General features: G+C 42.6%; 2 protein-coding genes across 4 annotated transcripts in view; one reads left to right on the top strand and one right to left on the bottom strand.

Annotated features, from left to right (window-relative positions):
* Nucleotides 1-81: 81 nt before the first annotated feature.
* PILRA (paired immunoglobin like type 2 receptor alpha) overlaps nucleotides 82-23,677 on the bottom strand; it is a 43,069-nt gene continuing 19,473 nt past the window's right edge. The window contains exons 1-7 of one of the 2 annotated variants that reach the window (XM_012759421.3): nucleotides 23,013-23,324; nucleotides 22,278-22,667; nucleotides 9,618-9,821; nucleotides 1,957-1,987; nucleotides 821-867; nucleotides 558-589; nucleotides 82-391 (exon numbers count right to left, since the gene is read on the bottom strand). In XM_012759421.3, the coding sequence (XP_012614875.2) occupies nucleotides 272-391; nucleotides 558-589; nucleotides 821-867; nucleotides 1,957-1,987; nucleotides 9,618-9,821; nucleotides 22,278-22,667; nucleotides 23,013-23,103 (915 nt within the window). In that variant the 5' untranslated portion in view covers nucleotides 23,104-23,324 and the 3' untranslated portion in view covers nucleotides 82-271. Of the gene's footprint in view, nucleotides 392-557; nucleotides 590-820; nucleotides 868-1,956; nucleotides 1,988-9,617; nucleotides 9,822-22,277; nucleotides 22,668-23,012; nucleotides 23,325-23,677 lie in introns of those variants that run through there. The other variant, XM_075995338.1, reaches the window with a different exon arrangement.
* LOC142862437 (PEST proteolytic signal-containing nuclear protein-like) lies at nucleotides 15,971-18,100 on the top strand. Of its 2 annotated transcripts, XM_075995332.1 has the most exons (2): nucleotides 15,971-16,024; nucleotides 17,666-18,100. In XM_075995332.1, the coding sequence occupies exons 1-2, from the start codon at nucleotides 15,971-15,973 to the stop codon at nucleotides 18,098-18,100; spliced, it is 489 nt and encodes a 162-aa protein (XP_075851447.1). The 2 variants fall into 2 exon arrangements, with proteins under 2 accessions (XP_075851447.1, XP_075851446.1); XM_075995331.1 differs by lacking the exon at nucleotides 15,971-16,024 and having other exon boundaries at nucleotides 17,528-18,100.

Below are 23,677 nucleotides of genomic sequence, written 5' to 3'. Positions count from 1 at the left end.
AGTCATTCTTTTTCTTTCTTTCACTTTTTCTCTGAACTTTAATGAATAAAAATTTAAAAAAAAATTATTTGCAAGACAATCTTCCTAAAATTTTTATTTTATTATTTTTTCTTTGTTTTAATTAGAGATGGGGTGTCTCTATGTTGCCCAAGCTGGCCTTGAACTTCCAGCCTCAAGCACTCCTGCCTCAGCCTCCTGCATAGCTGAGACTATAAGCATGAGCTACCATGCCTGGCCTCATCATTTGGTTTTGAGAGGACCATCCCATTGGTTAGGCCTTTAAGACAGAGTACAGAGTCTCTTCCTGGGGGCCACTGTGGTCAGGCTGGCTGGGTGGTGCTCCTGGTGAGGTGGAGCTGGAGAGGGCAAGGGAGGCATAGACGATATCATCCTGAGCAGGAATGAAAGAGAAGGGGATTAGAAAGTGGAGGTGGAGCTGTCCCCGTCATAGCAAGAAGCTACAACCTGAGGGCCCTGCCCATATCACAGTCCTTCTCCTTCCACCCACATTCTCCAGGCTTCTCTTTATTCCTTCAGGCCCTAGTCTGACTGCTTACCTTGGGGTTCAGCTTGGGCGCTCCATATTGCCCTAGGAAAAAAAATCAAGGCATGCTGAGGTCAGGTGTTATGACAGCCAGGGCAGAGAGATGGGCAGGGCCTCCAGGAGTGAGGTTATCTGCCAGGTCAGGGCCAGGGTCATTTTGGGGGGATGGGGGAGGAATGGGAAGGAGGAAAATACTGGCACATGCTCAGGGAAGGGGTGTTTGGGGAAACAGGAAAGGAAGCGTGGGAGGTGGGAATGATGGTGGTAAGGACTTACGTTTACTCCCCATATTCTCATATTTCTCCGTGTTTTGGAAGGATTCCCTGTAGGGGAACAAGAGGATGGGAACTATATTAGCGCTGGGCAGTAGAGAGTGAAAGCATGTGTCAGGGGCTGGTTCTCTTTGAGGGGTGCTCAGCAACCTGCCCTGACAAGCTCAGGAGGAATGTGAGGGTTCCAGACTGCCAGAAGAAGTTGCCTAGAAGAGGAATGAGAGGCAATTTGTGGTGTGGCCCAGCAGAGGTCCCTGAGGGCTGACTGAAGGTGGATTATTCTGGGGAAGCTGCTTGTATTGGACAGGAACAGAGCAGAGAAATAGGAAGGATTAGCCCTGTTCTCTCTCTCCCCCACTGCCTTGGCTAAAACTGGGAGAAGAAACCCAATTGAGTGAGTTTCGGAGCCTCAGGGCAGGTGCTCAGGCCTGGTGCCTGGAAGGAGAAGGTGTCCTGGGAGGGCCAGGAGGAAGGACAGCTGGCAAAAGCTGGGCAGGGAGGGGGCACGGAGTGAGGCTTCCTTCCAGCAGGGGAGGCATGGCAGGTGCAAGCCAGGGTCTGAGGAAAGGAGGTTGGAGAGGAAGAGAGGGATAAGGGGAAGTGAGGGGGGCCCGGAGAGGAGAGAGGCAGAGGCTGGGACTTTGCTTCTGCACAAGGAAGGCCAGAGGGGAGGTGGAGGCAGAGGGAGCCTGTGGCCCCTGGTGCATTCACAACAGGGGACAAGGACAGAGTGAAGAGAGAAGTGGAGGAAGGGTGGAAAACTGGTGTGTGTGTGAAGGAGGTTCTCCGGGCTGAGAGGGAGCAGACGCAGGGCAGGAAAAGCTTCGGAACACGATGAAAGAAGGGAAGAGGACATGGGAGAAAGATTCCAGTGAGACTTCTGGGAAAGAGAAGCTCTGAAGGTTCATGCTGGAACCCGGAGTCCAGTGTTCTCGTTTTATGGGGCTGGAGTCTGAGGAGGTGGAGAGCCTGGCCGGTAAGAGACCCAAGGAGGACGCAGGGGGGTAAGTCCAGGATGTGAGAGTGGCTGTGGCAGGCTGGGCTTGAGCAGTTCTTAGAAGGACACTCCCTGTTTCCCAAACCAGCCCCTCACTGTCAACTCCTACCCTGTATGACCCCTTCAGGAGGACAAACACTCACCTGGCTGGGGTTGTGGCTTTAGTGTGCTGACCTGCAGAAAGACCAACAGCATGTCAGTGTGACAGCCACAGCGATGGCATTTCTCCATCCTACCTTCTCTGCTGCACCCTAAGCTGAGACATCCTTAGAGGGACCAGACTGGCTAAGCTCTGCCCAAACACACGCAGGGAAGGGCCTGGGACTCGGCAGGCACGCTGAGGCCCCCACAGCTGTCCTCCCTATTGTCCCCAACAGCAAATCCAGAGATGGCCCCTCATCCAGCCCCTCGGCCCCTTTGCTTCCTTCCCCCTGCCTTCAACTCCCTGCCCCTCCCCCAACCTGGCTCCCTCCACTGTGGAGCCCTCACCCACCCCTCCCCTCCTCTTGGCACATCACACACCCACGTCCTCTCAGCAACAGCCTCTTGTGCTTTCCTTCTGAGTGGTGGCTCTTCCTGCTCTGGGAGCTTGTCATCCTCATGGTTGGAATCATGTTTGCAGCCGTTCCCACTGCTGGGCCATTTCTCCTCCTCCACTGACACCTCTGCTGTGTGTCCCATGCCCTCTGCCCCTCCACGTCCACCTTGAATCCCCCCTGGTTGCCAGACAGCCTCTCCACCACCCAGCATCATCCTGGGTGGTCTCAGCATCCACAGGGACCTGTGAACACAGGACTGGCTTCTCCCCCTCCACTCCAGGGACCTCCACTTGTACTCCACTCACCCAACCCTGGGCTGCTTTTTTAAATGTTGGGAGTGGGAACTCGGAAATATTAAATGCTGGTATCATTTTCATGCTGCAACGTTATTCCTTCCAGCTCACACACTCTTTCCCTCTTTCTCCAGTCTTGAAACCTAAACAGGTTTTATTTGTTTATTTAATTGTGGTAAAACGGACCGGGCGTGGTGACTCACAGTTGTAATCCTAGCACTCCTGGAGGCCGTGGCGGGCGGATTGCTCGAGGTCAGGAGTTTGAAACCAGCCTGAGCAAGAGTGAGATCCCTGTCTCTACTATAAATAGAAAGAAATTAATTGGCCAACTTATATATATAGAAAAAATTAGCCGAGCATGGTGGCACATGCCTGTAGTCCCAGCTATTTGGGAGGCTGAGGCAGCAGGATTGCTTGAGCCCAGGAGTTTGAGGTTGCTGTGAGCTAGGCTGACACCATGGCACTCTAGCCATGAGACTAGAGTGAGACTCTATCTCAAAAAAAAAAAAAAATTTGTGGTAAAACAACACCTGGAATGTACCATTTTTTTCCATGTCTAGGTATGTGGTTCAGTAGTGTTAAGTATATTCACACTGTTTTTTTTTTTTGTTTTTTTTTTGAGACAGAGTCTCACTTCGTTGCCCAGGGTAGAGTGAGTGCCATGGCAGCAGCCTAGCTCACAGCAACCTCAGACTCTGGGCTCAAGCGATCCTACTGCCTCAGCCTCCCGAGTACCTGGGACTACAGGCATGTGCCACCATGCCCGGCTAATTTTTTCTGTATGTATTAGTTGGCCAATTAATTTTCTTTCTATTTATAGTAGAGACGGGGTCTCGCTCTTGTTCAGGCTGGTTTCGATCTCCTAACCTCGAGCAATCCACCCGCCTTGGCCTCCCAGAATGCTAGGATTACAGGCGTGAGCCACCGCGCCCGGCCTATTCACACTGTTTTGAATCAGCTCTCCAGAACTTTTTATCCTGTACAATTGAAACTCTATAGTCATCAAATATTAATACTAACTCCCCACTTCTCTTTCCTCTGGCAATCACCATTCTACATCTTGTTTCTACAAATTTGACCACTCTTGATAACTTCATGTAAGTGGGCTCATGTAACATTTGTCTATTTATGGTTTGCTTCTTTCACTTAGCATAATTTCCTCAAGTTTCATTCCTGTTGTAGCATGTGTCAGAATTTTTTTCTTTCTAATGGCTGGATATATTGCATCATATGCATAAATCATCCATTCATTTGTTGATGGACATTTGGGTGGCTTTCACTTCTTGGCTATTGTGAATAATGCTGCTATCAACATGGGTGTACCAATGTCTCTTCCAGACTCTGTTTTCAATTTTTTTGGATATATACCAGGAGTGGGATTGCTTGGTCGTATGGTAGCTCTATTTTTAAATTTTTGAGGAAAGGCCATATTTTTCAATAGTGGTCACACCATTTTACATTGCCACCAACACGTACAGGTATTTCAATTCTCCACATTCTTACCAACACTTGTCATTTATTGAATTATTTTTAAAAATAATATCCTCCTAATGGGTGTGAGGTGTTATCTCTTTGTGGTTTTGATTTCCATTTTCCTTACATTAGTGATGCAGAGCATCTTTTCATATGCTTGTTGGCCATTTGCATATTGTCTTTGTCCATTTGTGCTTCTATAACAGAATGCCCAAGACTGGGTGATTTGTAAGGTACAGACTTTTATTTCTAATGGTTCTAGAGGCTGGGAAATCCAAGATGGGTGCTAGAATATGGTGTCTGGTGAGGGTCTTTTTGCGGTGTCTTTCAGAGGAGAGGAATGCTGCTGTCTTCACATGGCAGGAGATCAGAAGAGAGTGAATCCACTCCCGGAATTCCTTTTTATACTGGCATTAGTCCATTCTTGTAGCAGAGCCCTAATGACCTAAACAACTCCCCAAAGGCCCTACTTCCCAACTGTTGCATTTGGGATTGTTTCCAAGAAATGAATTTGGGGGGACACATTCAGATCATAGCACGTATCATCTTTGGAGAAATGTCTGTTAAAATCTGTTGCCCATTTTTAAATTGGGTTGGTTTTTGATGTTTAGTTGTAGGAGTTTTTAAAAAATATAATCTCAATATTAACCCATTATCAGATATGATTTGCAAATATTTTTTCCTATTCCATACATTGCCTTTTCATTCATTGATTGTCTCCCTTGATGAAGAAAAGTGTTTTAAGTTTGATGTAGTCCTATTTGTCTATTTTTTCTTCTGTGGCCTGTGCTTTTGGTATCATATCCAAGAAATTATTGCCAAGTTGTAAAGCTTTTCCCTTATGTTTTCCTCTAAATGTTTTATGGCATGGGGTCTTACATTTAGGTCTTTATTCCATTTTGAGTTAAATTTTGTATATGGCATAAGGATCCTACTTCATTCATTGGCATATGGATACTGAATTTTTTCAAAACCATTTGTTGAAGAGATTATCCTTTCTCACTGAGTGTTTGTAGCACCCTTGTGAAAAATCACTTGACCATATATATGCAAGAGGTTAATTCTGGGCTCTCTCTCTTCTATTCCATTGGTCTATTTTTCTGTCTTTATGCCAGTACCACATGTTTTGATTACTGTAGCTTTGTAATGTGTTTTGAAATCAGGAAGTGTGAGTCCTTCAACTTTATTCTTCTCTCTCTAGATTGTTTTTGTGATTCAGGGTCCTTTGAGATTCCATCTAAATTTTAGGATGCATTTTTCTGTCTCTGCAAAACATGTTGTTGGGATTTTGATAGGAATTGTTTTGAATCTATAGATCCTTTTGGGTAGTAGGGCCATCTTAACAATATTAATTCTTCCAATTCATTAATACAGATGTCTTTCCATTTATTTGTGTCTTTAATTTCTGTCAGCAATGTTTTGTGGTTTTCAGTGTAGACGTCTTTACCTTCTTGGTTAGGTTTATTCCTAAGTATTTATTTATTTTTTGATGCTAGTATAAATATAATTATTTTCTTAACTTCTTTTCAGTTTGGTTATTGTTAATCTGTAGAAACTCAATTGATTTTTTATGTTAGTTTTGTATCCTGCAACCTTGCTCAGGCCATTAGTTCTAACAGGTTTTTTTTTTTTTTTTTGGTTGTTGTTGTTATTGAATATTTGGGGTTTTCTACATGTAAGATAATGTCACCTGCAAACAGATAATTATACTTTTCCCTGTCTCATTTAAATGCTTTTTATTATTATTATTTTCTGATTCCTCTGGCTAGGACTTCCAATAGTATGTTGAGTAGAAGTAGTGAGAGTGGACATTGTTGCTGTGTGTCAGATATTAGAGGAAAAGCTTTCAGTCTTTCATCATGGAGTGATGGTGCTTTCTAATAAATGGCCTGTATTATGTTGAGATAGTTTTCTTTCTATTCCCGGTTTATTGAGTGTTTTTATCATGAAAGGGTGCTGAATCTTGTCCAGTGCTTTTTCTGTATCAATTAAGATTATCATGTGGTTTGTTTTCCCTCAGCCTATTAATGTGGTACATCACATTGATTTATTTTTGTATATTAAACCATCCTTGCATTCCAGGAATAAATCCCACTTAGTCATGGTTATAACTCTTTGGATGTGTTGAATTTAGTTTGCTAGTATTTTGTTGAAGATTTTTGCATCAGTATTCACCAGGCTCATTGATCTATAGTTTTTCTTTTTATTGTAGTGACTTCGTCTGGCTTTGCTATCTGGGTAATGATAATTTGATCAAATAAACTTGGAAGTGTTCCAGCTGTCTTTTGTCATTACCCCACTACACCTGTTCTTTCACTTCATTGAGCTCTTGTCCCTTGATAGCCCACTTTTTTCCAGGTTACCCAAGCTCCCTGCTGACTCCTCTGCTTTCCATCCATGCTCTTTCACTAACTCCTTGACCTCCTGTGATCTCCTATCTCTCTGCCACACTGAGCTGACAATCCTGGATATGTCCTATGACAGGGAATGCTATTTGTTTACCCAGTATCCATGCAATTCTGTTACCTAGTCAGAGAAAATTGATTTTATTTGGAGTGGCAATGTGTTCTGCTACAGATGGCTGTGGGACATATGACTAAATTTTAGCCAATAAGATATAAGCACAGTTGTGGGTTAGGAGTTTCAGGAAAGCTTTTTAAAAGGGGGAACAAACAGTTGGAGGATAGTTGTTTTTTTTTTTTTTTTCCTCCTTTCTTCCTTCCTCCTGTTTCCTGCCAGGAACCCAGAAACAATGGCTGGAGTCCTAGCAGCCATCTTGGACCATGAGGCAACCTTCAGGACAGAGGCTGGTATCAAGGACAGTGCATCAGAAAGGTAGGAGCCTGAGCACCTAAAAACAGTGGCTTCTGCTGTCTGCCCCAGATCCTTGTACAAGAGGGAAAAAATACTACTCTGTCTTATTTAAGCAATGGTCACTTCTGGTCCCTAGTGGTAGCAGCTGAACACAATTTCTAAACAACACAAATCCTTAAAGGTTTTAAATCTGAATAGTTGAATACAGTTGGGGAAAAACACAATCATGTAGCCTGATGCTTTTGTGGATTCATGGCTTTTCATCTGAGTTGAATCCTTGGGCTTCACTTCCAACTTCCCATGTCAAACTTTCTCTTCAATTCCCAGGCCCTCTTCTTCATTCTCAGAGAACAACCACTGTGGTTTTGGCTTTGCTGAAATTTTTTAAAAAATTTTATGTAGTTGAATTTATAAATATTTTTATCCATGTCTGTTGTGTTTTGTCTTACTGAGGGAGATTGTCTACTGAGGAGATTTTATAACCACTCTGTGATTATAAAATAATCCTGCATGTTTTCTTCTAGTTCTAGGGTTATTTTTTTCTTATTTAAATCTGTGAAATTAATTTTGGTGTAAATCATGAGGTAGGGAAAAATAACATTTTTTTTAGATGGCTACCTAATAGTTCTAGCACCATTTATTGAATTACCCATCTTTCCCCATTGATTAGAAATGCTACATTTTAACCTACCAAATTTCTGCATATATTTCAGTTTGTTTTCATCCTGCTATATTTGGGTTTTTCTCTTTCTTCCATTGGTTTAACTGTGTATTAATAAGCCAGTATTACATTGTTTTAATGATCATTGCTGAATAATTACAGGTGCTAATGCTCCCATAGCGTGCACTCTGTGCTAGGATCTGTTCTAAATGCATTGCCTTAATCATCAGGACAACCCCACATAGGTATTATTACTATTCCCATTTCCATGAGAAAGTTGAGGCACCCAGCATTCATACCATTGTGCCAAAGTTTCCCTAGTGAGGGTGTGATTTTGATACCAGGGTGTGAATGTGCAGGCTCTTCACTTCTGTGCTTTAATATCTGATAGGATGAATCTCCTTTCATTGCAGATTATCTTTAAAGTAATTTCAAATCAATTTTGGGGAGTGTTGGTATATAACTAATTAATGGTTCTAGCCTTGTACTCATTTTTGAGCTGAAAATACATACAAATTTATGATAGACAACTCTATTCAGATGCCACACAAGTATCTCAAATATGACATATCCCAAAATAAACGAAACTGATCATCTTTCCCCTACAAACATGTTCTCTTCCTGTATTCACTGTTTTAGTTTGATAGTTTCATCATAGTCTCATTCATCGATGTTGAAACATAGACTTACTCCTGCTCCCTCATCCCTACATCAGTCTAACAATCAAGTCTTATTGTCCCTTTCCCTCCATCGGCACCAACACTGTGTTAGAATGATCCAGCCTGGTCCACCTCCAGCCCCTCCACCACACACTGCTGTATTTATTTATTTATTTGTTTATTTATTTAATTAATTTTTTTTTTTTTTGAGACAGAGTCTCACTTTGTTTCCCAGGCTAGAGTGAGTGCCCTGGCGTCAGCCTAGCTCACAGCAACCTCAAACTCCTGGGCTCAAGCGATCCTACTGCCTCAGCCTCCAGAGTAGCTGGGACTACAGGCATGCACCACCATGCCCGGCTAATTTTTTTCTATATATATTAGTTGGCCAATTAATTTCTTTCTATTTATAGTAGAGACGGGGTCTTGCTCTTGCTCAGGCTGGTTTCGAACTCCTGACCTTGAGCAATCCGCCCACCTCGGCTTCCCAGAGTGCTAGGATTACAGGCGTGAGCCACCGCGCCCAGCCACACTGATGTATTTATGACAGGGAGATTAGGCAGCCCCTTTGCTGCTTCATGTTGCCTCTGGGATCAGAGGCTCTTGGGAGTGATTTCCAAGGTTCCCTTCTCTCATCTCCTGCCACCTCCACCAGCACTGAGCTTCCTGCAGTTCTTGGAATGGTTTCCTCCACCCAGAAGAAAAGTGTGTGAACAGTACACCACCCTCACCACTTGCCTGGCTAATTCTTTTTATTACTGGAGACTTTTTGCCTATGTCACTTCCTCTAGGATGACCTCCCAGATCACCTCTCCTTGCTCCTAACCTTGTTAAATGCCACATAGCTCTTTCTCCATGAAGCTGTTAGCCCTTGAGGCAACTGACACCCCTCATGCCACCCCAAGATTGAGTTCTTTGAAAGCAGAGTCTGTTTTATCTACTTTCATATCTCTGATTTCAAGCTGGGCCCTGGCAAGTGGGCAGTTGGCCGATGCTTGCTGAGCTGAGCCAACTTCCGATCACTTCTGTTCTCTCTGGACTTTCCCAGAGCAGGCCCTCCCCTCCCTGGGAACAAGAAGGTGAGGACTGATGAGCGATGACTAAGTCAAGAGAAGAACTGGGAAGTGATCAGATGGTGTGGAGAGGGGTGGGTGGCTCTCAAACTTTTTCCTGCACAATCCCCACTTGAGGAGCCTGTCCAAGATGCACATTCCCAAGACCAGACCTCAGAGTGTGACTTGGTGGGTTTGAGGGGAGCCCAGGAGTGATCTGCATTTTTAAGAAGCACCTTTGGATTCCTTGGCAGGTGGGTTCTGAGAATCGCCCTGTTGGGAAGCTTGGGGAGAGGGTGGGTCCTGGGTCACTTACCTTTCCTTCTCTTCCACCTGAGGAAGACCATCAGTCCCAAAATCATAGCAATGAGCACAGCAATGGCCGCAGCTGCCCCAAATACAGTCTCCAAACTCAAGGGCTGAGACCTTGCGCTCTCTTTGTCCTTTGTGACCCGGACACCAGCTGTAGTGGTTGCAGTGGCTATGGTAGCCTTGGTGGGTCTCTGGGTGGTCTTGTCAGCTGGGAAGAGATAATAAATAAGCAGACTCTCCCCTGGAGGCGTGGGGGCATCTGGGTGAACCTGTGGCAGCTTGTTTTCTAGGTTCGGGGGAGTGTTGGGGTGGAGAGCCACTCTCAGAAGCTCACAGGGAGGGTAGTAACAAGGTGAAATGTTTACTATCCAGACCACCCAGTTTAAATCCTGATTATACACCACTTACCATAGGTGTGACCTCAGAACTGCATTTCCTCACTTATGAATAGGGATAACTAAATTATAGGATTAAAACAAAAGTTTTTATTGCTGTAAATATATGTACCATAAAATATATCATTTCAATAATTTCCATTAATAAGTGTACAATTTAGTGGCATTCAGGACATTCACATTGCTGCACGAGTATTACCACCATCTAACTCCAGAACGTTTTCATCTTCCTGAATGGAAACTCAGCACCCATTAAACAATTCCTCATTAACCTGTCCCCCAGCCCCTGCTAACCACCATTCTACTTTCCATTTAGATAAATTTGACTATTCTAGGCACTTCATGTAAATGGGATCATATGGCACATATCCTCCTATAGGACTGTTGGAATAAATGAGAAAACACCTGCAAAGCACCTAGTGTATGGAAATATGTTCTTAAGGTTAAATTAATATATTGATCTTTAGGTACCACAAACAAATTCTTTGTAGAAGTTTAATGCACCATTAAAAAATTTACCTAAAAAAAAATTACCTAGTATTCAGCCACAGGGAAAAAAAATCCAACTTCAAAAAATTCTTTAGGTTAATATGGACCAAAATCTTCATCTACTCTTATTAGAACTTACTAAAAGTATAAATACTATAACCCAACTGGGAATTAAATTTTTTTAGTTTCTTAGTCAAAGAAAAAAAGTGTAATAACATGCTATTTAGAAAATAAAAACTAGAGTAATTCATATTAAAAAAAAAACCTTTGGTGGGGGGAGGGGGGGAAATGGGCATTTATTGAAACCTTAAAATCTGTACCCCCATAATATGCCAAAATAAAAAAAAAAAAAAAAAAAAAGAGATAAAAAAAAAAAAAAAACCTTTGGAATATGACTTAAGCCACATTCTAAGCTAAATTCATAGTATGAAATGCTTTTATTATTTAAAATGGGAAGATTTTGGTTTGGTTTTTTTTGAGACAGAGTCTCACTCTATTGTCCTGGGTAGAGTACAGTGGCATCATCATAGCTCACTGCATCCTCAAACTCCTGGGCTCAAGTGATCCTCTTACTTCAACCTCCTGAGTGGCGGGGACTACAGCCACCACCATGAAGCCAGGCTACTTTTTCTATTTTTAGTAGAGACAGGGTCTCGCTCTTGCACTGGCTGGTCTCAACTCCTAAGCTCAAGCAATACTCCCACCTCAGTCTCTCAGAGTGCTAGGGTTACAGGTGTGAGCCACAGTTGCCCAGCCACAAGAAATTTTTTAAATGAATAAAATATTCAATTTCCATTCAGCTGCTCAGGCTATAAAAAAAAAAAAATAAAAAAAAAATATTCAATTTCCAGAGAAACAAGTACCTAAAATAGAGAGGATCCAGTCCTAAGGAAACTCAAAGGAAGAAAGTAATGAAAAACTACGTAGGAATAAATTTATTAGGGAACAGATAGCAACAGGAATAATAAATGCAAGAAATGGTTATTTAAGGGAGAAACAAACAAGAAAATAGATGAGAACTAGTAAGTCTAACAAAAAAAAATTATACTGAAATCATGAGTGAGTGAATGATCAATTATAGGTGATAAATTTAAAAATCTCTGTGAAATGGGTAGTTTTTTGAAACAAACATTTCAAAAATTGATTTAAGTAATAGTATACTTTAACTGATTGGTAGACAAAGTAGAAATTAAGAATGCTATTAAAGAATTACTTTGCATAAAGATTCCAAACTCAGAAGATTTTATGGATAAGTTCTTGTAAAAATTTAAGGGACATATAATTTCCAGGTAGAAGTTTGCAGAATATAGAGAAAATGGAAAACTATCCAGTTTTGATTTGTTTCATAAAATGATACTATAACCCTGAGGTCCCTTAAGAAGTTTTTAAAAATGCAGATTAATGTAAGAGGCCATTTTTTAAATTGATCTGAGTGGAAGAAAATATCCAGTATTGGCAAAGGTTTCTGCACTGAAGAGGAATTCCCAAACACAATGGTAGTGTAAATTGGCACAACCTTTGGCAATGCAATTTGGGAATATCTATCAAAATGTAAAAGGTCTATGCATGTTCTTTGTCCCAGTAATTTTGGTGCTAGGAATTTTTCCTATGGAAATGCTTGCCCAAATAATCAAAGGCATATATTTAAGATTGTTCTTTGCAGCATTATTTATAGTGTGGCAACAACCTGAATGTCTTTAAATAGAAGACTGATTTAATAAATTATGATACGTTGCTACAATGCCACACAGCCATTTTAAAAAAGCTTAGATGTATATATGCTGAAATGAAAAGATATTAGAGTTACATTAAGTAAAAATAGCAAGTTGTAGAGCAGAATGGGATGTAGTTTGATTCTACTTGTGTTATATATTTATATCTATAAGAAAGAACATTTCCACAGACAGTGGTAGTCGTTGGGGAAATAAAGTAATTGAAGGGGAGGATGTGATTTTTCATTTGACTCCCTTCTGTATTGTTGAACATTTTAAAATTATGTACTAGTATTACTAGTACTTTTATTTGTTTTTAAAATTTGACATTAATTTTTCTATCAAAATTGTATAGGCACATAATTTAGAGTCAACACCTTTCACACAGCCTATAAAATAGAGCAGCCCCTTGCGTGTGCCTTCTCACTTGCTTCCCACTCCCCAGAGGCAACTATTTTCAGTAACTTTAGCCATTTCTTTTGACCTCATATTTCCAAATAACATGCATAATACTGCTATTGCTTGGTTTGGTGTTTTAGGTGTTGTCTATTCACTTCTTAGTGTAGAAATGAAGAATTTAGATCTCATACTCCCATTTGCTTCATCTTACTAAACTTTTCAGCATTTGATACCCCCCCTTTTGTGAAACGAGTTCTTCACATGGCTTCTGAGACACCACTCTCTCTTGGTACTCTCAGCTTCTTCCCAGTCTTCTTTGCTGATTCCTCTTCATCTTCTCAGCCCTAACATCAGCGCTCACTCCTAGGACCTCCTCTCTATCTACACCCACTTCCCAGATGATCTCATCCAGTTCACGACATTAAATACCAGTGATGTCCTGATTGCTCCCCAATTTTTTTTTTTTTTTTCTTTTTTTAAGAAAAGCAGTAAAGTCCCATATTTTTTTTTTTTTTTTTTTTGAGACAGAGTCTCGCTTGTTGCCCAGGCTAGAGTGAGTGCCGTGGCGTCAGCCTAGCTCACAGCAACCTCAAACTCCTGGGCTCAAGCGATCCTGCTGCCTCAGCCTCCTAAGTAGCTGGGACTACAGGCATGCGCCACCATGCCCGGCTAATTTTTCTATATATATATATTAATTGGGCAATTAATTTCTTTCTATTTATAGTAGAGACGGGGTCTTGCTCTTGCTCAGGCTGGTTTTGAACTCCTGACCTTGAGCAATCCGCCCGCCTCGGCCTCCCAGAGTGCTAGGATTACAGGCGTGAGCCACCACGCCCGGCCCTGCTCCCAAATTTTTATATCAGTGAATTTTCCCCTTGCCCTCTAGACTCATATATCTTACTGCCTACTCATGCCTCCATTGGTATGTCTAGTAACATCTCAAGATGTCCAAAACAGCTTTCTTGGTTTCCTCCTGAGCTTGTTCCTCCTCCATTTCCCCGCTGTAGATGGCAACACTATTCTTCAAGATGCTTAGGCCAAAGGCCTTAGAGTTATCCTTGGTTCTTCTCTCTCTTTCTCATACCCCACATCCAGTCCATCTGCAAGTCCTGTCTACTCTGTCTCCAAAACATACCCACTATTGGCACCTCTCACCTCCTCCATTACCATCACCCTAAGCCAAGGCATATCACCTCTCACTGGTCTTCCTGCTTCTGAACTTGCTCACCTATAGTTTTTTTCCTTCATACAACAGCCATAGGAGTCTTTTAAAAGTGTCAATTGGGGCAGGTGCGGTGGTTCACGCCTGTAATCCTAGCACTCTGGGAGGCCAAGACAGGAGGATCACTTGAGGTCAGGAGTTCAAGACCAGCCTGAGCAAGAGTGAGACCCTGTCTCTACAAAAAATAGAGAAATTAGCCTGGCACAGTACACCTGTAATCCCAGCTCCTTGGGAGGCTGAGGCAGGAGGATCGCTTGAGCCCAGGAGTTCGAGGTTGCAGTGAGCTATGATGACACCCTGCACACTAGTCAGAGCAACAGAGTGAGACTCTGTCTCAAAAAAAAAAAAAAAGTATCAATCAGATCTCGGCACTCCTTGACAGGAAACCTTCACGAGCTCCCACTGCACTCAGAGCGAAGGTGAGAATTGTTTCCATGGCTTTCAAAGCCCTACTGCCTGCTCCGATTTCACCTGTCCTCTTTCTCTTCATTCTGCTTCAGCTACACTCATCCCACTTGACTGGAATGTTCTTCTCCCAACCTTTCCCTCACTTCCTGCAGATCTGTGCCTAGGCTGGATCTTTCTGTTGGCTTCTCCAGATCCGCTCCCCAGCTCTTCTCCACCCTGCTTTGTGCCTTTGGAGCTGGCCTTGTTGGACTCCATCCATGGGCTCTCTTGCCCTCTGGTTCCCCAGTGGGAGCCACTGCAGGAGGTTGAGGGTAAGAGACCGTAGGTCTGGGGCCCAGACTCCAGGCATTCATTCCCAGCCCCCTCCTGATGGGCATGTTGACTATATCTCTCCAGAGGCCACAGCTCCTCTCTGGTACCCTTTCCAGCCCTCTCTGGGTTCTGTCCCCTTGCTCCTCAGGCCTGTTGCTAGTCCCTGGGTGTCTTGCCATTCCTGATTGGTTTCCTAAACTGTGCCTCACTCAAAAATCTCCCAGTTTCCCTGTTTGAGTGGTTGTTTTCTGCCAGACTCTACCTAATACTGCAGAGGCCATCCCTCTTCAATCTGAAAAACGTAGCACCCTTAGCAGTCTCTGTGCTGTTTGTTCTGCCTCATTTTTCTTCTTTTCTGTTTTCACTATCACCTGACACAAATACAGAATTTATTCATTTATTTATTACTACACCCAAAGGTAAGTTCCATCATTGGGAGCATTTTTGTTTTTTTAATGGCTGCTTCCCCAGTGCCCAGATTAGCATCTGACATATAGGAGACACCCAGTCGATATTTGTTAAATGAATGAATGAAAGGCATTCAGCCATTGTTCTCCAGCTTTCCATGTTGCCATCGGGACAGCAACAGCCATCCTGATTCCTGAATCTCTGTAGCTCAAAGGCCTGTTGTTCTCCTCCTTGGAAATGTATTGGAGCTTCTTTTTATCCCCGGTGTTTCGAAATTTCACATCGCTGTGTCCTGATGTAGGTCTTTTTATTTTTGACCATCTTTGCTGGGCTCTTTTGTCCTGGAAAATTGCTAGTATTATTTCTCTGATATTCTCTTCCACATGACTTTCTTTCTTCTAGTTTCTGGAATTCCCATTATTCAGAGGTTGGATCCTCTAATTTTCTTATCTTTTCTTATCATTTCTGTCTTCCTTTCCTATGGATGCTATAACAAATTACCACAAACTGGGTGACTTAAAATAACAGAAGTTTATCCTTTCACAATTCTGGAGGCCAGAGTCCAAAAATCAAGGTGTCAGCAGGGTCGCATCCCCCCTGGAAGCTTTAGAAAGGAATCTGTTCCTTGCCTCTTCCAGCAGGTGGCCGCAAGCGTCCTTGACTTGTAACCGCATCACTCCAGTCTCTGTCTCTGTGGTCTCACTGCCGTCTCTTCTCTATGTGTCTCCCTCTGCCTCTCTCTTATAAGGACATTTGCCATTGCATTTAGGGACCACTGAGATAATTCCGGGTAATCTCTTCATCTCAAAACCCTTAATTTAATCACATCTGTTACCGTGTAAGGCAATATTCACTCTTTTACCTTCTAAGGTGATATTTGCAGATTCTGGGGATTAGGATGTGGTCATAACTTTTTAGGGGGCTTCTATTAAATCCCCTATACTCTCTAAACCTTTGATATTTTGTTCTACCTTCTGGGAGGTTTCCACAATCTTTATCTTCCAGTCCTTTCATGGAATTTTCCATTTTTGCTATTGTATCTTTAATTTCCAAGAGCTCTTTTTGTGTTTGGCAAGCTCCCTTGTAAAGCACCCTTTTTTGTCACATATATGAGATCTCTTAACTTTCTGAGTAGAAGAGAATGATCGTTATTTTAAAGTGTTCTTCTTCCTGAATTGATTGGTTTCTTCCAGGTTCCTTTTCTTTTTTTACTGTTTGCTTTGCTCTCTGTGTTTCATGGAAGAAACTTAAATGTTTCATTTAATAATATTTAAAAATGGGGACTCTAGCCTTGTGCTTCTCAGGCACAGCTGAGGGCAGGGTACCATCCTCAGTGCTGGGGTATTTGGTGTGAGGATCCAGTCTTCTTGCCAGTTATGCCTGGGGTGCTCTCCCCAGAGTCCCTTTCCATTTGCTCTCCATTCTGGAAAGCAAACCTCTAGTCTTCAGCTGGGGTGGGGGAATGTGGAATGGAGATTTCCCTGCTTCTTAAAAAAATTTCAACTGGTCCTTTTCAGATCCATCTTCGTTTCCACTTTCAGAGGAACTCGGGGTTGGCATTACTGAACCTTTAGGGGTTTTGCAGTATAAATTGTCACTCTTCTAACTTTCCCAACCACTTTTCCAACCACTGGGTTTAGCTCCTCTGGTCTCCTAAACCAGTTCCATTAGTCTATCTGTTTCCAGCTTCCCAAATTTTGTTTTTGTATATCTAGCTTACATCTTTTTTGATCTTAAGGATTTCTTTCTTAAAAAATTCCCTTTGCCATCATTTTAGTAGATTTTGGGAGGGAGAGGAGGTAAACATGTGCATACAACCCACCATCTTGGCCAGAATTTAGGCATTAATTTTACAGTAAGAATTATAAAAAATTTAAAGATAACCTTGCACATTAATAATAAAACACAGACTATAGAAAGGTAAACAATCTTATGAGACATTTACACAATTTTTAGAAGAACAGTACCACGGTTTACTGAGGGATATAAAATAGTACCTGTTTGTGGGTGGGAAGATTGTATATTCAACCAATTTCAGTTTCTGTCAATTGCTTTATAGGTTTCATGATTTAAAAGATCCAAATGAGTGTCTTTCTCAGAACTTGGCAAACATATTCTAACATTTATGTGAACGAATAGGCCGGCAACAATAATAAAGATTTTTTGAGGAAGGAGTAATGTAGTTGAGATGGAAATAGTCTTATCAGCCATTGAAACATGTGATAAAGATATAGTCACTAAAATAGGGTGTAACTGATATCAGAAAAGACAGATCAGTGAAACAGAATAGACTGACCAGAAACGGATGCTATTCTATTAATACAAAATAATTTAAAAACCAAGCTTCCTGTATCAATAGAGAAAAGAAAAAAAAATTCAATAAATGGGGTTGGGACAATTGATTAATTGCTTGGTATAAAGATCAATTTAGTTATTTACTTCATGTTATAAACCAAAATAAATTCTCACTACATGAAAGAGTTTTATTGTGAGAAGAAGTAAAATCAAACAAAAATTAGAAAAAAAAATTAAGAACTTAAAAGTAAATATTTTCAACTTCTAGTGAGAGATGGCATTTTTGTGCTTAGAAATAAAAGAGAGGAAAATGGCGGACGGGAAGGCGGGAGAGGAGAAGCCTGAAAAGTCGCAGCGAGCTGGAGCCGCCGGAGGACCTGAAGAAGAAGCAGAGAAACCTGTGAAAACTAAGACTGTTTCTTCCAGTAATGGAGGGGAAAGTTCCAGTCGCAGCGCTGAGAAGAGATCAGCTGAAGAAGAAGCTGCAGACCTCCCAGCAAAGCCTACAAAGATCTCCAAGTTTGGATTTGCCATAGGTAGTCAGGCAACAAAGAAAGCATCAGCCATATCCATCAAACTTGGATCAAGTAAGCCTAAAGAAACTGTTCCAACTCTTGCTCCAAAAACTCTTTCAGTAGCAGCGGCTTTTAATGAAGATGAAGATAGTGAACCAGAGGAAATGCCTCCAGAAGCAAAGATGAGGATGAAGAATGTTGGAAGGGATACACCAACATCAGCTGGACCAAACTCCTTCAATAAAGGAAAGCATGGGGTTTCTGATAACCAGAAGCTATGGGAACGAAATATAAAATCTCATCTTGGAAATGTCCATGGCCAAGACAATTAAATGATGTGTTTTGAAATCGGGGTGTGGGGTGGGTGTAAAGTTAAAAGGAACAGTTTCCTTTTTTAAAGAATGGTATAAGACTATCTTTGGAGCCGCTTTTTTTTTTTCTTTTTCTTTTTTTTTTTTAAGATTGAGTGGTACACTAATAAATGCGAGTTTGAAATTAGAGGTAATTTATGTTTTATATACAGATTTCAAGACATTTGCTAATTTTGTAGTTTCATGTGATTAGTTTCCAAAGGTTACAGATAATAAAGAAATCGGAAATGGTACCTTTTTAAGAATTGCATATTTTTTTAAACACAACTATTAGCACATTGAAAGGGAAGCAAAAAGTTATTGTCTATTTAAAACTGCAAGCAGTTGCCCTCTTAACTCCCTCATTACCTAAACTGGCTCCCAGGAACAGCCTTATAGAGCGAGGGAGTGTTGTATTGGGAGGGAAATGTTACTGAACTATTGACTGAAAGTAAATTTAGATAAAATTAAAATACAGCTTTTTTTCCTTATGGGCATTTGTTTTGTTTCAAGTCAACATAAACTAGGTATTGCATTGCTATCAGTGGATATAGACATTTAGCTCTTTTTTAAAAAATAAATACATTTTAAACTTTTATGTAAACTGTTGAGTATTTGAAATAGCTCACTTCACCTTAAATGGGTCTTGTCTTTCTTCACTAGCCTTCAAAGGAAAACCATTTGCTACCAAAGTAAATCAGTATTTTGAATGTGCTTCTCCTGGTTTTTGTTTATTAGCTAGTTCATGTAAGCATTTCCACCAGAACTTGAGGCAAATCATAAGGAAGCTGTTTCTTTTAAAATACAAACCACCACCAAAAATTTAAATGTACATATTGCTTAAGTATCTGGCTGTTTTTATTTTTTAAAGGTATAAACACCAAAAAAAAAAATTTAACATTGTACGAAGATGGAAAATGAGAAGATGCACTTTCTGTAACTTTGTCTAAGCATTTAAGTTACTAACTTGTGAAATCCAATTTGAATTGAACTTAACTACAGGCTTTCTTACAAGTACAATTATCTGGTTTATTTTAAGAATATACATATTGACCAATGATGGCCTTTCAAAAAGCACATTTTAGGTACTGAAAATGGAAGGAAAGAAAATGCATCTTCAAACATTTTATGGAATCTCTCACCACATTTACTTTGTTAGATTTGTGTGTTTGTAGGGTGTTTGTTTTTGTATTTTTGTATTGTATATGAACTTCTTTTTAATGTGACAGTTACACATCTTTAAAAGCATAGAGACAAAAGAAACATACAGTATAATGATTCCCTTGAAAAGTCCTGCAATGTTAAAATTTGGAGGCAGCTTCATTCTATTTTATTGGTGGTAACTACTCGCTGAGCTCTTTTAATAGGTAATAACTCCAGAGAAGCAGCCTGTGTATATTCCTAACACTTTGTTCACTTGCTTTTAAGTTTAGAATAAGCCCCAGGTAAAACAATGGAAATGTATATAGAACTCTTAGTTCTTACATTTTTGTCCATTTTACTGTTTGTTAAAATAATATCCCTCTCCTACATATTCTTTTCTTGACCCAAATGAAATATAACCTAAGGTCAAGATGGGAGAGAGAAATGACTGAGATGAATGTCTTTACTAAAATACCAATAAATTTGTCAAACTCAAAAAAAAAAAAGAAATAAAAGAGAAAAATCACAAAGGAGAATACAATTAAATTTGATTACAAAAATAAAATTATGTAAAAAAATTAATAAGCCAACTACAAACTTAGTTATATTCATTGCAAATATTCCTTTAGTTTGCGATAGCTTTGCATTGTGGTACTTCAGTTGGATTAAAAACACTTCTTGGCTGGGCGTGGTGGCTCACGCCTGTAATCCTAGCACTTTGGGAGGCCGAGGCAGGCGGATTGCTCAAGGTCAGGAGTTCGAAACCAGCCTGAGCGAGACCCTGTCTCTACCAAAAATAGAAATAAATTAATTGACCAACTAAAAAAATATATATATACAAAAAATTAGCCGGGCATGGTGGCGCATGCCTGTAGTCCCAGCTACTTGGGAGGCTGAGGCAGTAGGATCGCTGAGCCCCGGAGACTGAGGTTGTTGTGAGCCAGGCTGACGCCACGGCACTCACTCTAGCCTGGGCAACAAAGTGAGACTCTGTCTCAAAAAAAAAAAAAAAAAAAAAAAGATCTACTAAAATAAAATTAAAAAAAAAAAAAAACACTTCCTGCGCTCTGGGAGGCCAAGATGGGCGGATTGCTCGAGGTCAGGAGTTCGAAACCAGCCTGAGCAAGAGTGAGACCCTGTCTCTACTATAAATAGAAAGAAATTAATTGGCCAACTAATATATATAGAAAAAAATTAGCCGGGCATGGTGGCACATGCTTGTAGTCTCTGCTACTCGGGAGGCTGAGGCAGGAAGATTGCTTGAGCCCAGGAGTTTGGGGTTGCTGTGAGCTAGGCTGACGCCAAGGCACTCGCTCTAGCCTGGGCAGCAAAGCAAGACTGTGTCTCAAACAACAACAACAAACAACAACAAAAATAAACACTTCTTTTTAGTACTTTCCTGTACTTTGTTTTTTAAATAATGGGTATGAATATCCAGTTAATTGAATTAATTAAAATAATTTATTGATAAAAAAACTCCCATAAGTCTGACTGGAGCAGAGATATGAGAAAAGCAAAGAGGAACTAAGGAAAGAGGAAGAGGGCCTGAGACGAAACAAGTCTCTCAAGAAAGGCCACTGAAGAGGTTGTGGAGTTACTCTCCATTTGCTCTAAAGCCAGCACAGTGGTTAAGATGGGGTGGTGAGAGTGAGTGAGAATGTCTGTCCCAGCAGGGAGGAGTGATTTATCACTGATATTGTCTAGAATCACCAGTGCAAATAAATGATCAGAAAAAGCAAACCCATTTAGTTGATTATTAATTTTCTAAAACATTTTCTACAGACAGTGTACCCCCTTATTGCCTTGGCCTGTGAGAAAGCCCCCTGCCCCATTGCCCTGGAGACAAATAAGCCTAGGTTCAAATTCTAACACTCCTACTAAGTAATATAGGAAGATCTATTAACACAACACATCACATTACAAGGTTAAAATGTAAGTCAAGACAATGTGATCAGCTCAATAGGTGAGGCTGTGTAGCTAATGGTTAAGAGAGAGGCTCTGCAATTAAACTGTCCCATTCAAATCCCATCCACACCACTAGTGTAACTTTGGGCAGGTATTTAGGCTCTGCTAGCCTCAGTTTCCCTCTCTGTGAGATGAAGATAATAGCATTGCTACTGTTATTGTGGGGTCATGATGAAGGTTAACTAGGGCGATGCACACAAAGTTATTTACTGGGCCCGTTGTACACACTGAGTAAATGGGAACTGCTGTTACTGCTACTGCAGAGGTGTGTCCCGTAGAGACCGAAAGGACAGAGTAGCAAGATCAGAGTGGAGAACAGGGATGACATGGCTAGAACAACACCAGGCCTTGTGTGGTACAGTGGGGGCTGGAGGTGGGGGTGAGAGGCAAGGAGGGTAAAGTGGATGGAGACAGGAGAAGAGGGAGGTAGGAGAGGAAAGAGCTGAGACTGGAGCAGGGGAGGAGTTGAGAGACGTTTCTAGGGAGCTGAGGGGGAGAAGGAAGTGGGGAGATGGGAAACCAGGTGACAGGACATTTCCCAGGCACTAGAGGGCTCCTAGGGCCATCCACAGGGCATCAACTGTGTGTTCCAGGCTGAGATCATGATGGTGGGGAAACACAAGACATGGTGGCCACCCTGAGGTGCTAACTGGGGCTCCATGCACAGATATATGACAAGACCAGCTACATCCTGGAGAAGCCAAATCAGCTGGGAGGACATGGTTGAGGCCAGGGCAGACAGGGATGGGGACAGGAATGGAGGATACTGGGAGAGTCTGGCAGGTGCTGAGGCCAGGAGAGTGGGTGTGGGAGCTGGATCTGGAGGGGACAGTTGGGGCCATGGTCAGGGAAAGCAGTTCAGGTTTGGGGGACAATTAAGGGAAAGAGAAGAGGGTAAAATTGGCAGAGGCCTTGGGAGGGGTCAGAGTGGGGAAAAAGTTTGAGAGAAGGGGCAGAAAGAGTGGGCCTGATGTGATAGGGACGGGGACACCAGTGGTCACCAAAAGCCTCATTGGGCTGGGCAAGGTGGGTGCCGGGGCACTGGACTCACCGAGGGTGACAGTGAGGTTGGTCCCCTGGATGGACTGAAACATCTTCCTGTCTCTGTCCCATGTGGTCAGATAGACTCGGCAGAAGTACACAGACTGGTCGCCTTCCCGCAGGTTCCAGATCCTGAGGAAGCCGGACTTCTGATCCTTTGTCCAGTTCAGCAAGAGCCGGCTCTTGTAATCCTCATGGGTGAAAGGCGGGGTTGTGCTGTAGAAGAACTCCCCGTGGAAATGTCCCCGTCTCCAGGATATACTCATGTTGGGATCTTTGGCTAAGACCCAGGGATGATAGAAGGAGAAGGGGATTTGGATGGAGCCTCCGATGGGGGCAGAGAGGTGTTGAGGCTGGTCCATCCCAAAGCCAGAGCGGGTATTGTATCCTGCTGAGCCACCTAGAGGAGGGGGAGAGAGAGAGAGTGAGGGAGAGAGGTGTGTGTGTGGGGGAGACATTGAAACCACAGTACGAGAAAAAGAGAGTAAGCCAGACCTTCCTGCACCTTCCCCAGAGGTGTGTGGCAGAGGTAGGACTAACCCTCTGGCCTGGGTCTCCCACGCTTCAGGCAGGGGGGAAGAGAGAGGGTGAAGGGTTGGGGTGGACCCACACTGGTCCGACCAACCGCTGTTGTTGGGGCTGGAGGCCTGGCTGGCTTCTCCAACCCTCCCCTCCTCCAGATGCCCCCGCACAGCCCCTATGTGGTTTGGGTAGAGCCCCTGCCAGAGCAGTCCTGGGCACTTACCAGCCTGAAGAAACACTGGCGGTGGCTGCAGCAGCAGCAGCAGCAGCAGCAGCAGCAGCAGCAGCAGGGGTGGCAGCAGAGGCCAACCCATGGCCTTGCTCTCCTTCACGGATGAGAAGACAAGGGAGATGACAAGGAGCTCTCTCAAGGCAGGAGCGAAGGCCCAATGGAGGGGGTTCTTGGAGTCACAGGTACAGGACACCCAGAGAGTCGGGACCAGGCTCCTCAGGGCACTGAGGGAGGTGGGAACCGTCCCCAAACCTGCCCTCCTCCAGAGTGACCAGCACTTCCTTTATCAACCCGGCTTCTTCTTTTCCTATATTGCGAAAGGGCCGCCCTTGTGGTCAGTGCCAAGACAGCCCTGTCCCCAGCCCCCATCTTCCCGCCAAGGGGTCTGGTCCTGACCTTGACCAGCAGGGGCCTCCCCTCTGCCACCTGGACTCCTTGTTCTGCAATCACCTTCAGTGTCTCCTGTGGAGTCAGTTTCTTTCTGTTTCTGTCTCTCTCTGTCTCAGTCTCTCTCTCCTTCCCTCCTGCTCTTCCCCTCATCTCATTCAGTCTCTTTATCTCTCCCCTTCTCCCCTGGTTCTCTGGGTGTCTCCCAGACTCTGTCTCTGTCATTCCAGGGGAAGGGGCTGGCTAGGACCTGCACAGACTCTTTCAGG

Source organism: Microcebus murinus, chromosome 19, assembly GCF_040939455.1.
Source record: "Microcebus murinus isolate Inina chromosome 19, M.murinus_Inina_mat1.0, whole genome shotgun sequence".
In the NCBI taxonomy this organism is placed as follows: domain Eukaryota; kingdom Metazoa; phylum Chordata; class Mammalia; order Primates; family Cheirogaleidae; genus Microcebus; species Microcebus murinus.
Note: the sequence above shows the minus strand (reverse complement) of the source record. Positions and strands in the feature narration are given on the sequence as shown.

What these genes read in the sequence shown, in the direction of transcription:
- LOC142862437 (XM_075995331.1), top strand. Translation starts at nt 17,528, where the DNA reads ATGGCATTTTTGTGCTTAGAAATAAAAGAGAGGAAAATGGCGGACGGG.